Source organism: Aristolochia californica, unplaced genomic scaffold (genome assembly GCF_029961685.1).
Source record: "Aristolochia californica isolate CCGP_79_NKW_82.1479 unplaced genomic scaffold, dmAriCali1.0.hap1 SCAF_2, whole genome shotgun sequence".
NCBI classification, from domain to species: domain Eukaryota; kingdom Viridiplantae; phylum Streptophyta; class Magnoliopsida; order Piperales; family Aristolochiaceae; genus Aristolochia; species Aristolochia californica.
This window is the reverse complement of record NW_027181881.1, coordinates 51,010,011-51,025,092: the sequence shown is the minus strand read 5'-3', so window position 1 is coordinate 51,025,092 and position 15,082 is coordinate 51,010,011. Positions and strand designations below refer to the sequence as shown.

Sequence of the window (15,082 nt, the reverse complement as noted above, 5' to 3'; positions counted from 1 at the left end):
CACGGGCAAATGTTCCTTGCCTCTACTATCGGCAGCTACATTATTCCTTGCTGCAATTATCATATCTCATTCCCATGAAATCTGCAACTGTCACCCTTTTCCATGGCTTCCATTCTCTCCTCTTCCTCATCTTCCTCCTCTTCGCGAGAAAGGGTAGATCTCAGCTCCATTCGAGCTCTTGTACTTCAAATTGATCAGCATTTCAATGTGTTCCTCTCTGACTACGAAGCCAGAAAATTAGTTCAGCTGAATTGCAGTTCCAAACTGAAGAGGGACAAACAAGAGTTCTTTGAGTTTTCTGAACAGTCTGTCCTATCCAATCTCTACTGGGGAATCGAGAATTTCGAAAGTGCTGTTCAGGCTAAATGTGAAGCAGTAAAAGCTGCCCAACTTATGAAGACTGAGCAAATGCTGCAGATTCCGGCTTTACTGGACGAGCATGGGAACACGAGTGGGATTGCAAACAAGTACTTGATGTGTTACTCCTACTTTTATCTCTCCCTGATTCGGAAGCTTCGGGGTGATGGATGGCAGATGACTTTGCATTTTCTCCAGGCCCTCTTCGTATCACCAAAGCTCGTTAGAAAAAAAATTGCTCCGGAACTTTGGGAGCTTCTTTTTCTTACAGGAGTAACTGGAGAAATTGGGGACTTGTGTCTTACTAAATTCCAAGAGGAAGCGATTGATGATGCCACACGGCTGTTTGCAAGAAGATACAAGGATTGGATGATGTATTATCGTGTCATTTTATATGGGGAGACACCCAAGTGGCTACTGGGGGATACAATGGCTAATTCCAATGAAGAAAAACATGGGAATCACCCGTAAGTCTTTTTCTGCAGTGACTTTTGGACGTTTGATTTGTCTATTTTAGGTTTTAATGTTTCCGTATTTTAGCATGGTGTATTATTTTGAGATTCCTGCAGATTCTCATCTTGAGTCATTCATTTCCATAAACAGGTGCCACAATTATGCTAGCACTGAGATTTTGGAATCCCCCGAACAAATGAATATTTGGCCAGACTTTCCTGATGTAAGCATTGGCATTTCTCCCTTTCCTGATATGATCCAAAGTAAAACATCTGATACAATTTTTTTCTTGATTAGACTTTTGAAGAAATTTATTGTAAATTTCTAAGATAAGATAACTAATTTAAACTTTAACTGTCCTTAGTCTAAATACTATCTATATTTGGAATCCTATTTACGATCGGGAACCTCATCAGATTCCAATTTTAAATATTGTTTCTCGCATTTCTCTATCATCAAAGGATTGTGGAGATAAAACTGGCTTTAGCTATCAGGATATCCATCAGATCAGCGTGCCGAAATCAAAACTATTGATAAATACAAAGCAAGATACTTGGTGTATCAGGAAAAAATTTCCTTGTAGCCTAAAAGAAATGACACACATTTCAGAAGATGAAAGGGTTATTCTATGAACGATTTACACTAACATATGAGAGGTCAAATAAACTAGCTCAGCGAAGGAAAAGAGCCAAAAATTGGACGCTTTAATAATTCTCTGCAGTAAGAACGGGAAAAAAAAATCTGCTCTTATGTAAATATGTTACCTTCTTACTCTCTGGAGGGCATCACCAATCCATTCTCTTTCATTCCTGTCTCAGTTTTTGTGATGCTAACATAATTTTTGCAGGTGAAGATGGAATATCCTTGTGATGTTCTAAAAAGTACCTATGAGGATGATAGTGATAAAGGTCAGGCTTCGACTTTCAGTTATGAAGAGAACATTCATGCTTTGGAGGGAAATGGTGGATATCCTCAGACAAAATTAGATCAAATTTGCCATCAAGAAATGAAAGAAAATTTATGTTCCACATGCTTTAACAGCATCCTGAATATACCTCGTTCAGACACATCAGTATCTTTTCATTCCTTCATTGCTTCAGCTGAAGGAAGTGATTTCGAGGTAAGGATGATCCAGACATCTGAACACTGTAGTCATCATTAAACTGTTTGTGAATCTTCTACTGTCTGAAGCATGAACTTTATAAATATATTGATAACTGATTTTATCAGGTGTGAAAAGCTATGAAACTTTTGGATTGATATAAATAAAGCGACATATGCCATCATGAATGCATGGTACTTGTTGATGCTGATAGTAAATGTTTGCCAAGATGGCCATCACATGAATCGGTTACAACATATGGTCACAGCCGTCAAAATCTTTCTTTCTACTGATAATATACAAGTGATTGCTTGGCAAAGGTTAGACAAGAAAAGCATTCATAAGACAATTAACCTCTCCAAGAGGCTAGGATTGTCTGATTTCTTTGTTGTGCTGTGGCCGTTGTATGTCTATGTGCTGGCTTATGATACTTTTAAAGTTTAATCTAGATCACATTAACATTATTTTCTGTTGCTAGAGTTACTCTTAGTATTTTCATTAATTGCTCTCTGTGTACCAGGAAAATGTTCAGAAGAAAGACAGTAAAGTGAAAGTGCTTCCAACACAAGCAAATGTTCTAGCATCCAAAGTCTGTGACAGGTATATTTACACATTACACAATATATATCAATATGAGCTATTAATATTGTCGAGTGGGGAAAAGTCCCATATTGAGAAGTGCTAAAAAAATGATTAAGTAATAAGGTTGGACAATATGCCTCCTAAGTGGCTAGTCATTTTGGGATGGAACCGAGTGCTCCCCAGATTATATGTGTTGTGTGGGCTCCATAAGGTGAGAACCAACTTGTTTATGTGTTGTGGACACATTGCAGGCTCATTATGAGTAAGTCTGGACGTGAAGGTGAGTGTTGATTGGGAAAAAAATCCCACATTGAGAAGTGCTGAGAGAAATGATTGAGTTATAAGGTTGGCAATAGGCCTCCTAAGTGGCTAGTTATTTTGGGATAGAATCAAGCTCAACCTAACAAATCTCAACTTATAAAAAAAAAAAAATTATCGACTATTGAAATTCATCAAGATTACTCTAGAAATCCTTCCAGTTTTCTAAAATTTGAGATTAACTTTTAATTTGTTTCAATTTGCATAGGGAAGTTTCTCCTAGAAATGTATCACCACCAGAATCTCTTGGATATTTGATTCACAGAGACACCCATGAAGAGAATTCCAGTTCAATCTTTTCTAGCAGATCCCATAGTTCTGGCCATGATCTACATTTATCCATCCTGGAAGTGGGATGTAACAACTATTCATCAAGTGCTTGCAACCGCTTTATAGATGATGAAAAAAAACTTCAGATATCAGTTCATCGTGAGTTGTCCAAAAAGGGTCACCATAGAAGGATTTCAAGTGAAAATTTTGAGACAAAGTTGAGCTTAAAAGAAGGAGATTACATGGGAATATTGGGAGTCCTTGAAAAAACTGTACCAACACTGTGCTCTTCAGAAGCCAAGTTGGAAGTTTCAGCAATGTGGGAAATGTTGCAGAAGAAGAGTTACACAAAGAATAGTTTGCTGAAAGTAGACCTTGAACGGTTGCTGAATGTCATTTCTATCTCCAAAGAAGATCAACTTGTGAGGGCTTCAGTGTCTATCATTCTAGTTCTTATATCTGAAAACAGAAACCTTATCGAAGATATCAAGAGGAGGACACGTTTGTGTGATCTGGCATGTGCCCTTAAAAGAAATGTCCATGAGGCAGCTGTTCTTATCTATTTGCTAAATCCATCCCCCAAACAAATAAAAGAATTAGAGCTTTTGCCAGCCCTTGTCGAGACCACATGCAACTCAAACAGTAGTAACTTGGATTCTGTACTGCTTCCGTTAACACCAAGCGCAGCATCAGTAGCACTGATTGAAAACATAGTTACTAAATTTGATTCTGAAGCTAATAATTTGGCAACTCTTTGTTCTCCTCCAATTCTTTCAAGACTTGTAAATGTTACATGTGGAAGGAATGTAGCTGAAGGTACATCTGTGGCTAGTATTCTTGTGAGCTGCATGAGGTTTGATGATAATTGTAGGAATTACCTCTCACAAATTACTCCACTGGGTACGTTTCTGCATTTTCTTCAAAGTAGCGACAAAAAGGCCAAGCTTACTGCACTCGAATACTTTCATGAAATCCTTCGGATGCCAAGGTACGTTTACTTCATTTGGTTACACTGCATTTAACTTTTCAGCTTGAAAGTTAATAGACATAAGCTAAAAAGGGGTGGAGAGAAAATTAACTTTCTCTTGTTTCCTTTAATCAGGGAAAAAAACTTACTTTCTAAGTCTGTACAATCTAAAAAAAGCAGAAAAAAATCTTCCACTTGCTTGACGATTGTCCTTTTATGTATTAAAGTTCAGTTACTGCAGAGATAACTCTCTTTGTTGCATTATCACTAAAAACTCTGATTTAACAGAAAACTATAAAATTTTGGTGACCCTAATGCTACTTCTTTCTGAAATCTTAACTGAGATTTTAGGTATTGAAGGGATTTGATATGCACACATTACATATGCAATTCTAATTTCTCATAGTGGGTAACAGTGTTAAGATTCCAAAATTCAGGAAGCTGTAGTTAAAATTTACATCACCCTTAACCTTCTGAATTTTCTTGGTAAAAATTAGGTTTCACATTGAATCTGGAAATGTCAGCCAATGACATAACCTTGACTTGTGAGCCACACATCAATATCCATTATGTTTCATTTCTTCCCAGGTTGTCAGCCACTAGCTTATTACATCAAATTCGTCAAGTAGGGAATGTCAACATTATGCATACCTTAATGGCTTGCATCCAACAAGTACAACCCGAACATCAAATTCTGGCGGCAAATTTATTGCTTCAACTAGATGCAATGGTATAGTCTACTTAGTTATTTGGAATTACTTTGGTTAATATATCTCTTCATGTTGTTGGAAATTGAACGGTTGGTGGTATGGTTCGTTTGCAGGAAGAGTTGGGTGGTAAAAGTATATTCAGAGAAGAGGCTGTGGAGGTCCTTTTAGAAGCAGTTGCATCTGAAGGAAGCCCTGATTTGCAAATTTTATCTGCTTTTGTTCTTTCAAATTTGGGGGGAACTTTTGCTGATACAGGAGAGCCATATACAGCAGCATGGCTGCTTCAGAAAATGGGCCTGTCGTCCTTATGCCACAGGAACATGATCAAAAACTTTGATTGGTCAGATAAAGTTCTGAAGGTATGAAAGTTTGAGTTAGTTTGAACAATTTAGTACAAGTAATCAACCCCAAACCTGTAAACGCCAGTGGCCATCAAACTGGTTAGCACATCCAGTTTCAGGCTCAACCAGTTGTTATAGTCTGTTGAGCTGATATGACGTTGAAATGATGCTGTTATTAGTTAAAAAGGTACTTGAATTTCATATGAAAAGTACTAGAGAAAGTAAATGGAAAACAAAAAATTTGTCAAGTATATGAAAAAAGTATCAAACTGATTGTGACTCTGTTGATGAAATTTGAGTTCTTGTTTATTGTTGAAAGCTGGTTTTATGAAAACTCGCTTGGTCTGTTTAGCCTTGTATACCTGCCAGCTTTTTTCCAGTTTCCTTTAAAAATATGTCTAAGTATATGAAAAAAGTATCAAACAGATTGTGATCTGTTGATGAAATATGAGTTTTTGTTTACTGTTGAAAGCTGGTTTTATGAAAATTCACTTGGTCTGTTTAGCCTCATATACCTGCCAGTTTTTTTTTCCAGTTTCTTTAAATCTGGATTTGAGATTGGAGGCCACAATGTCCAGTTCAGCCCACTTCTACCCAGTTCAACCAGTCTGATCCTCTGTTTACATCTGTGGTCCACTCTATTCACAGAAACAAATTGAACCTCATATATACTAGATGTTTCCTCAACCAGAGTAGCAATTTTTTTGCAGGATACTGGTATTGATGAATGGTGCAGCAAGATTGGGAAAAGTTTTCTAAAAGTCGGAGATTCTGTGTTCCATGCCTTGAAAAAGGGATTAAAGAGCAAACTAAGGAGTGTTTCACGTGATTGTCTCATCACTATTGCATGGCTTGGATGTGAAATAAAGGCAACAGGCTCTACTAAACTTAGACGTTCTGCATGTGAGACCTTATTGAGTAGCATTGAGCAACTCCTGCACCCAGGATTGGAGTTGGAGGAGAGACTATTAGCTTGTATGTGCATATACAATTACACTTCAGCCAGAGGTAAGTGTCTCTGAATATAGATTTGCTTCTTTGGGGATAACCACTGCTTGTGTCTCTTGCAAAACCATTATGAATTCTCAAAATAGTTATGCCTTTCAAAGAAAGAGTTGAACTGTCTGTCCTATGTATTCCAGAAGCTTTATTTACGGACGAAAGTCATGTAGGCATACAAAATGTTATGAGTGTATCAGAAGGACTCAGGGAATCACTCAGACGTCTTTCTAGCATCACCTGGATGGCAGAGGACCTGCTGAAACTTACTGATTGTGTTCTACCCAAAAAGTCGGTGAGTCCGAAGGTAACTTCTCTTTTTATGCATCTTTCTGGTGAGCTCAGCAGAAAATTATTTTCATTCACACATAATAGCTACTCCTGTAACAAGTGACTTGCGCTGTTCCAAAAATGTGCTCTTAGATGGATAATTTTTATTTGCTAGTTGGCTTTGTCACTTATTTTAATGGTAAAAGCAGCATGTTTCATGTGTTCATACACAAATACTGGAGACCGGGAAACCAAGCAATGGGGCTGTTAACACTCTGCTCTACTACAAGGGACTGCTTTGCACCGGACATCCAGATGGGTCAATCAAGGTACTTTCATCTAACTTTTGTCCGAAGCTAGACCTGTAGTTTCTTCCAAAATTTCACTGTAAAACTAGATCAATGGCTTCTACTCAGTCCATGCAAGGTGATCTAACCATTACCATGAACATGAGTAGGTGTGGGACATCAAAGGCCAAACAGCCAAGTACGCATGGGAGGTGAATGCACACAAGAAGCAAATCACTTGTGTTGCACTTTTCGAACCTGGAGACTGCCTTTTGACTGGATCCTCTGATAAAACTGTCAAGGTTCTTAAATTTCAGGAATACAACTAGTCTCTTTTTTTTTTTTCTAATAGATAGTAAACCTGCACTTGTTGGTCCTCTCACAGGTATGGGTAATGAAGAAAAGGAAATTAGAATGTGTGCAAGTCATAGAGATGAAGGATCCAATACAGAAAATAGATTCGTGTGGCCAAATGATTTTTATCATCACTCAGAGCCGTGGTGTCAAGGTAAGGTCACTGAAACAATTGCAGAGGCAGGACGCATCCAGGTTGTTTCTGGTATAGTTACACAATTGATATTGACAAAATGTACCGAAATTTATTATTAGGTCTATGATGGATCAAGAAACATCAAAACCATTTGCAAGAGTAAACATTTCACATCCATAGCTGTGACTCAGGGTAAGATTCACCTTGGGTGCACGGATGCAAGCATACAGGTGCCTCCCTTACTCGTGTATCACACATATGATAGTTAGCCGAACCTCTAAAACCCACTCTTCTATTCTAATTCTTTCAGGTGGTAAATATGATGAATGATCAAGTTCAAGAGATCAAAGCACGTGAAAAACGCTGGTGGATGAGCAAGAGTCCTATTAATGCCATTAGTATCTACAAAGATTGGATCTATAGTGCTACTGACACCATTTACATCTCAAATCTCAAGGTATTTAATATATCAAATACAAAAAAACTGGAGCTTACATTTTGTGGTTGGTTCCTTGACTTAAAAAAAAATTGTTCAGGAGCGGAGGCACCATAGTGGTTCGCAATGTTCAATCTCAACGATCAAAGGAACAAATCTGCTTGCACTTGCTGTAGTGGAGGAGTTCATCTACATTCAGAGCAGCACATCTCCTACCATAATTCAGGTGATGAGAAACTCCTCCACAAGTTTAACTAACTGTATTCTATGTGTTTCCACTAATTTCTTTTTCTGTTATCAGATTTGGTTGAGAGAGAACAGCCGACTAGTAGGTAGATTATCTGCAGGCTGCAGGATAACGAGTCTCTTTACTGCAAATGACATAGTCTTTTGTGGGACAGAGACAGGATTGATCAAGGTAAGCTCATCTCATAATGATGGCAACAACACCTGTGTCTCCCTTTCTCAATTGATGATTTTAGTTAACCAGTTTTTGTTAATGACAGGCATGGGTCCCTCTATAGCTGCAAACCGAGACGGGGAATATGGTTGATTTGTTGAATAACATAAACTTGTTAATTTTCTCAAAATTTATTTTGTAAATAGGAAAGCAAAACCTGCACCATGACTATGGTAAGGAAGAAGAAATAAAAACAGAAGGAAGAAATGTAGGTTGTCAGATTCCATGTACTAAAGCATGTACATATCTCAGTGTAATGCTAAATCTCTTTTATTATTGCAATCAGCACTCAGAACCCGGACACAAATTTTGAACAATTCAGTGGTCTCCTCTGCTGGTGCCATTTCTCTCTCTCTCTCTCTCTCTCATTGAACTTGCTATTCAGAAGCCCTGCAATTCTATAACTCACTCAACCTGCATGCCTTTAGCCTATTTTTACTCTGAAAGTTGCTTTGGTGGAACCTGAAATGCCTGTTGCACATCATGAAAAGAGGCAGTGAGTTGCTATGGTTACAAGTTCTTCTTAGTGACTCAAGAGTCCAGATTCGACTCAGCTCCCCAAATTCCAAATCATATTAACCTGAGGGCAAAGGCTGGACAGTTCAATTGTCTCTACACCCTATAATATAACATATTGAAAGTTATACTAGGAAAATAATTAGATTAAATAAATTTGTAATAAAAATAAAGTAATGATATATAGAGGATTGATCCAAAACGAAAAACCATTTCGTGCGAAATATACGACATGGTTATCTCAGCAGTCCGATCATGATCAACGGCTATCTCAATCGTCCGATCTAATCGTTTCGCATGTTTCGTACTAAACAGTTTTCCGTATTAGATCAACCGTGATGATATATATATATATATATATATATATTGTTATAATCTACCTTGGACTTGGAATCCGGTTGAATCCCCTATGTTTAAGCAACGGTGGCAAATTTTGACCCAAACACATTTATATGATATGAACCCGACCCAAGGTATAAATAGGTTAGGTGTGGGTTTACTCACATGACCCGATAAATAAATGGGTAGGGTTTGAATTTAACATAAGGACCCTCTAAGTTCTTGTTTAATTGATCAAAAGAGTAAATTTTATTTTATATGTATTAATAATTATTTGGGTCAACTGGTTTTATTACAAGTTTAAGTTGACCCAACCTCAACTTGACCCATTGCCATCTTGACTTGGGATCCTGACCGTCAATCAGTACTTGTGGACTCTTTTTATAGCTAATATCTTGGTCACCACGCCAAGATTTGACCGATCGAATTGTCTCTTTTATGGCGGTCCCATATTTTCAGCTTGATCATGACCGTTGATCAAGGTTAACGGTCTAGATCATTATTTAATTCTATTCATATATATCTAAAAAAATCTATCCATTTAAGGAATATTTAGTTAAACAAAACTTACTTATATCACTAATAATTACCGTTTTAATAATTCTTATTATTTTATTACTATTTTATTTTTATTTACCTATTTATTTTTACCATTTATCCTCTTCTTGTATATGGATCCAAACGTTTACAATTATTATACTTATTGATTTAATAACAATAAATAAATTTTCTTAAAATTTAATAAAAATTCATTTACATTTTTTGGAAATATTGTAATTATAAAATTACATTATTTAGAAAATAAAAAACACTTTCTCTGTCAGAAGTGGGATTTGAACCCACGCCCTCTCACGAAGACCAGAACTTGAGTCTGGCGCCTTAGACCACTCGGCCATCCTGACAACGACATTGAACTTTAAAAGACTAATAAGTACTGTGTTTTTGCTAAAATCGATTTACATTGGCAATCGTGTAATGAACCGTTTTGAATTTTTCCATACTTGACGAAAAATGACTCTTTCATCCCCAACCATTACATAAATGTATCAAAAAGTTCCTTCCTCTAATCACTCTCCGTCGACTAAAAGAGTTAAAAGGACACCGTTCATTAATCGCTTAACATAAATGGCGGGGTAGTTTAGTAAATTCAATTATCTTATAAAGAGTTGACCTAGATCATTTCTTTTTGGCAAGTTTTACGAGAGAGATATCGGACAGCCACAGGTTGTTTTTGCCATCGTTTTGGTAAGCAATCCGCTCGCTCGACAGATAAGGATACATGCAGACCATTAGTTAATTCCTTCCACATTCGTCTGGGTATAGTCAAATTTTGTAAGGGATAGCAGAAGCATTGCCAAGTGCGCTTCGAGTAGCTTTCACTGGCTATAGTTTGACTCGGAAGCAGCATTTGTGGAGCAACTTCCCTGACGATGCTTGTTCTTTTCGAGAAGCTTGACAAAAGATTTTACCATTTCTCAACCAAGAGGACGCTCTTCTGCCCAGCAAGGTTTGGCGTTGTTCACATAGAAGACCGCTGCATGTTTCTCCTAATGAAGAAATCTTGAAAAACTTTGAGGCAACAGCATTGATGCAACAAGTGGTACCGTTTTGTGGCTCAGAATCAAGTCAAGCGACGACCTTTCATTTAAAGTCAGATGCTCCAATTGTTCGCTCCTGTATCTCCATCTTCCTATCTTTGAAAATCAAGCAATCCTCGTATTCCGAAATTAGCATAAACTCGTGAGTGAGTCGACTTTCCATAGTCGCTCTATGCAATCGAGCTCTTGGGTCAGCTCCGTTCGATTTCAGAAAAAGATTGAAGCCACATGATTGGTTTGACTGGAATTGGCAGACTCATATCTTGAATACCAACTGTTTGATGATATTTTCAACTGACAACGTTTTGCTGCATTGAGACTCCGGGATGTCTCCTCTCCAAAGGATAAAGGATAATGGATAATGGATAATGGGTTGTTGCCTCTGAATTCAAACTTCAAACACGGATCAGCAAACTCAGTGCGAGCGGATTACAAAAATGGGTTTGGTGGCTGGAAAGGCTTATCAGAAAGACGCGCATTTGAGGTTGGTGGGAAACCAACTTGTGTTTTTTTATGTTTGCACTCAGAATGATATACTTGAGTCTTGAGCATAAATGTCTGAAACTTTGAACAGGAAAGGACCTACTTGACCGAGTTCAGTTGGATGAGAGCGAAAAACACCATTTTTGCCTCGAGTCTTCTTTATTTTACACAGAAAACCTGGTAAAATATCCTATAAAACTAAGAAAAATTGTAAAGCCCATTTGTTTGCCACCGGAAAAATAATTTTTTTCAAGTACTGATCGTACTTGTTACATAACTCAACCAATAAAACTCAACCAATAAATAGATCAAAATTGAGGAACTGAGTGGTGTTTTCTGAAGCTTGGACCGGTTGAAATGAAAGAGGCAGTCACGCCTGATGGGTACTGCTATGATTACTGTTGCTGTGGCAATTTTGTGGGCCTCGTCTGCTACCAGTCCGGCATCACGGCATCAAATCAATCGAAAACGTTGGAGAAATCGAATCTGGATACAGACAAGGATTCTCAGACTAGGAGACGCGGTAGGATTTGACAGACAAGACGAAGCTACAGAAAGAGGGAATTTCATTGGATACGGATTGTTCATAGGGACTCTGCATCTCTTCGCATTTTCGCCTTTTTTTTAGTAAACTGATTAAGCCATGAAAAAGCCTAACAAAATGTTGGATATGAAGAAATCCAAAATCATAAGTTGATTAGTGTTTAAGAAAAAACCAAGAAGACTTTATGATACTCCAGTAGTACTTTATTGTAATTTTCTTAACGCCGCCAGGCCAAAGTTCATATACTTCGGTAGAGTGTCAAGATAATTTATAAAATGTGGTAACTGTGGAAATTCTAATTGTATTTTTGAAAAATTAAAAAGTAATACTAGAAAAAAGGGAAAGAAATTTTGAATATAAAAAAATAAAAAATAAAAAAGAGTGATAGACAATCACCGAAGATGCGGCCAAGCACGCCTGAATCCGATAGGTTTGCTGTAACTTCTGCTGTCAATCAATCAGGTGAGTCTCGTCTTCTATCGATCCCGTATCAAATCTACCAGAAAAGATTAAAGAAATTTTATCACAAATGGATAGTCACGAACCTGGATGCTGATGAACACGAAGCTGCAAATCTTACACCAGATTAAAAGTGTACTGAATCCTTATCATTAATCAGGAGTTTGTAAATCGTAAGCTTCCGCTGTACAATTCAGAACCTCTGTAAATACGTCCCAGATCTAGAACGATTTTCATTTTTTTACTATTCAACGGATCGATCAACCGGATGAGCAAGGGATCAACAGTTGCCGCTCTTTGTTTTCTTGTAGATTTTCTCAGAACGGCCGTATTTCCGGTTTTTTCTTCGCGGTGAGAATCGAAAAAAGCACTTGCTCTTTGTCTACAACGTTCTCTCTTTCAGTGTTCTGCTTTAATTCTATCCATCCGAGATCCGAACCATGATGACTAGGACCTTTGGCTGTTTCTCCTAATCTACAAAAAAATCTTGTGTCAGTCTACGCTTGGATTCTTCTTCCAAAAGCTTCATCACTTCATATTCACGGCCAAAAGCAAAAGCAGAAATAAAAAAAAAAAAAAAAAAACAAAGCCAAAAAAAAAAAGACGAGTTCTTTAAAATAATAACAAAATCTAACTTGTCAACTTCTACTGCTTATCCTTTGAAACAAAACACTGTAATGATTTGGGGATTGTCATAAGTTTTTGCTTTCTCTTTCGGTTTATAGCCAGGAGACAAAAGTGATCCGCATAGTAACCGCCTTAAATGTCTAGTGAGAGCAGAAGAAGATAAGATCGTAGATGTAGCCTTCAAAAACAAAATTTCGTACTTGATATTGTTGATAAGGTCAATTAATCCAAAAATAAATAAATAAATTTTTTATCAATTTTCAGTAAAATTTTATATTAATTACAAGAGTAGCATTAATTTTTTTTATTTACAATAAAAATATTATCTCAATTTTATCGTTGAATTAATAAAAATAAAAATAAATCTCATATGAATATCAAACATGGATGTGTGGGATATGAAACATCCATATTAAATTTTTTTTAAAAAAAAAGAGAGAAAATTAAGAAGAAGAAAAATTAGACAATTAAAAAAAAAAATAATAATAATAATAATAAAAATAATAAAAGCACATAATGAAAGAATAAACTTTCTCCCCTTTGTTCTCTTTTAAATTAGAAACTGTCAAAGTCAAATATCCAAAACGTTCAGGAGAAGGATTCACCGGTGGATCCGACTCAGCAAACCATTCACGTCTTTTTAATTTAAAATTGTTCTAAGTTCCATTACTTATAATTAATTAAATCAGTTAAAAAACAAGAAGGAGTTTAGAAACCAACGTACGGATGATTCCAGAACATGCACGTGTGAAAAGAAACATGGGACCTAGCCTGCGGCGAAGGTGCACGCTTGCTTACGTGTACGTCCGGCGCCTCCGTATAATCCGGAGGCATTCCAGGCTGATTTATAAAAGAGGCTCTATCGATCTGAACCATGTCCACATGGACGTGGGGTCTATGGGCGGTCGCTTAATTGCATCAACAATGGCTTGAAGGGGGTAGACGACACGTCGAGTAATTCAAAGACATCTCTTTAAACATCTGAATGAGGAGGCAAGCAAGAGTGTTTCTGTCCCGCAAGCAAATCTTGCAAAGGAGGACGCATTAAGATATCATTAAATAAGTCTACACGTGTCATATGTATTATTTCCTAAGGATACGGAGACTATATTTAAAAGTTTTTCTGACGGTCCCTCTTTATTACGTGACATACTTTTATTATAGAAAAGGATGGTAGGCCTGAGCGTTCCCGTCCCTTCTCTTAGGTTTTTTGTTTTTTAGTCGGTTGAGCTGCCGGGTCGTTCCACCCCAACAGAAGGAACCGCCGCGCGGAATCGATTAACATTGGCAATCGTGTAGTGAAGGCCGACGTTGAACCGTTTTGAATTTTTCCATGTTTGAAAAACAATTAAGTCTTCCAGCCCCAGCCTTCCTCTGGTCCCTCTATGTCGACTAAAGTGCACGTTCATTAAACGAGACGGCTGGCGAAGGGCTTGACCTTGGCTCGATCGGTATATTTCAAGGTTTTTTAGTTGAGTTTGAGATCCAGATTGGCTCGTTAATTTAAAGGAGTTGATTTCGACTGACTCCAAGGTCGGCCGGTGAAGATGATTTTACACGCGTGAAATCATAAAATAAAATAAAAAATTCTTAAACTCTCCTTTCTTGTAGGTATCGAAGAAATTAAAAATATATTTTAATAAAAATAAGTTTTTAGAAATTTTTTAATAAGTATTTGACAGTTGATATTATTATACTTTTAGCATGTGGTAATTTTTATTGTAATTTTGTGTTTGATATTTTATTTGATTAAAAATTTATCAATAAATATAGTAATATATTAGATTAATTATTATTTTTTATCTGTTTCCCTAAAAGAGGCAATAAAAAGTCCATTTAATTTTCCTAAGAAAATTTTAAAATATTTTTTTAATTTTCTAATAAGTCACTAATAGTAATAACATTTTATTTAAAAAAAATTTAGAAATATGTATCAAAGGAAAAATATTTATAATTTTTCCTAGACCATAAATTTTCAACCAAGTTTTTCAAGGAGGCCATAGTAAATTTATCGCCAAATTTAAAAATTACAAAACAAGTTAGACAATATTTGGAGTAAAAAATATTAATATTAATATATTTTAATCCATTATTGAAATTCAATCCTAAATCTCTCTTATTATTTTTTTAATATATGTATAATTTTATATATAATTTATTTAATATATATTTTAAATAAAATATTAAATTTAGGTTAAGTTGGAGTGGGCTCGGGTCGATGCCAACCCAGTAATTCGCTTTAACTTACAATGACGGGTTAGTTTAATAAATTCGGTTATCTTATTAAGAGTTGACCTGGGCGAGCGTTGACCAAGAACGTTTGAGAAACCTCCACCTAAACGAATGCGAGACGACCACGTCTCCAGAAACAAAAAAAAGAAAAAAATATCTTCATGAACTCGAATGCTGAAAAAGCAAAATGGGACTTGAACTAACGGCCAGAAAACGTGATGAAATTTGGAGGTTTTCCGGGC

General features: G+C 36.5%; 1 protein-coding gene and 1 non-coding gene across 3 annotated transcripts; one reads left to right on the top strand and one right to left on the bottom strand.

The window, feature by feature from the left end:
* The first annotated feature begins 68 nt into the window (after window positions 1-68).
* LOC137956745 (putative E3 ubiquitin-protein ligase LIN-1) lies at window positions 69-8,324 on the top strand. 2 transcript variants are annotated; one of them, XM_068804351.1, is made up of 17 exons: window positions 69-824; window positions 961-1,033; window positions 1,658-1,930; window positions 2,433-2,512; window positions 3,021-4,070; window positions 4,638-4,779; window positions 4,873-5,118; window positions 5,811-6,108; window positions 6,273-6,394; window positions 6,579-6,698; window positions 6,827-6,958; window positions 7,042-7,164; window positions 7,266-7,376; window positions 7,457-7,603; window positions 7,683-7,808; window positions 7,884-8,000; window positions 8,089-8,324. In XM_068804351.1, exons 1-17 carry the CDS (start codon window positions 103-105, stop codon window positions 8,104-8,106), a joined length of 3,900 nt encoding a protein of 1,299 aa, XP_068660452.1. In that variant the 5' UTR covers window positions 69-102; the 3' UTR covers window positions 8,107-8,324. The 2 variants fall into 2 exon arrangements, with proteins under 2 accessions (XP_068660452.1, XP_068660451.1); XM_068804350.1 differs by having other exon boundaries at window positions 6,273-6,406.
* A 1,391-nt stretch (window positions 8,325-9,715) lies between these two features.
* Window positions 9,716-9,799, bottom strand: TRNAL-CAA (transfer RNA leucine (anticodon CAA)). The gene has a single exon. It is a non-coding gene; the product is annotated as a tRNA-Leu (tRNA).
* Window positions 9,800-15,082: the final 5,283 nt, after the last annotated feature.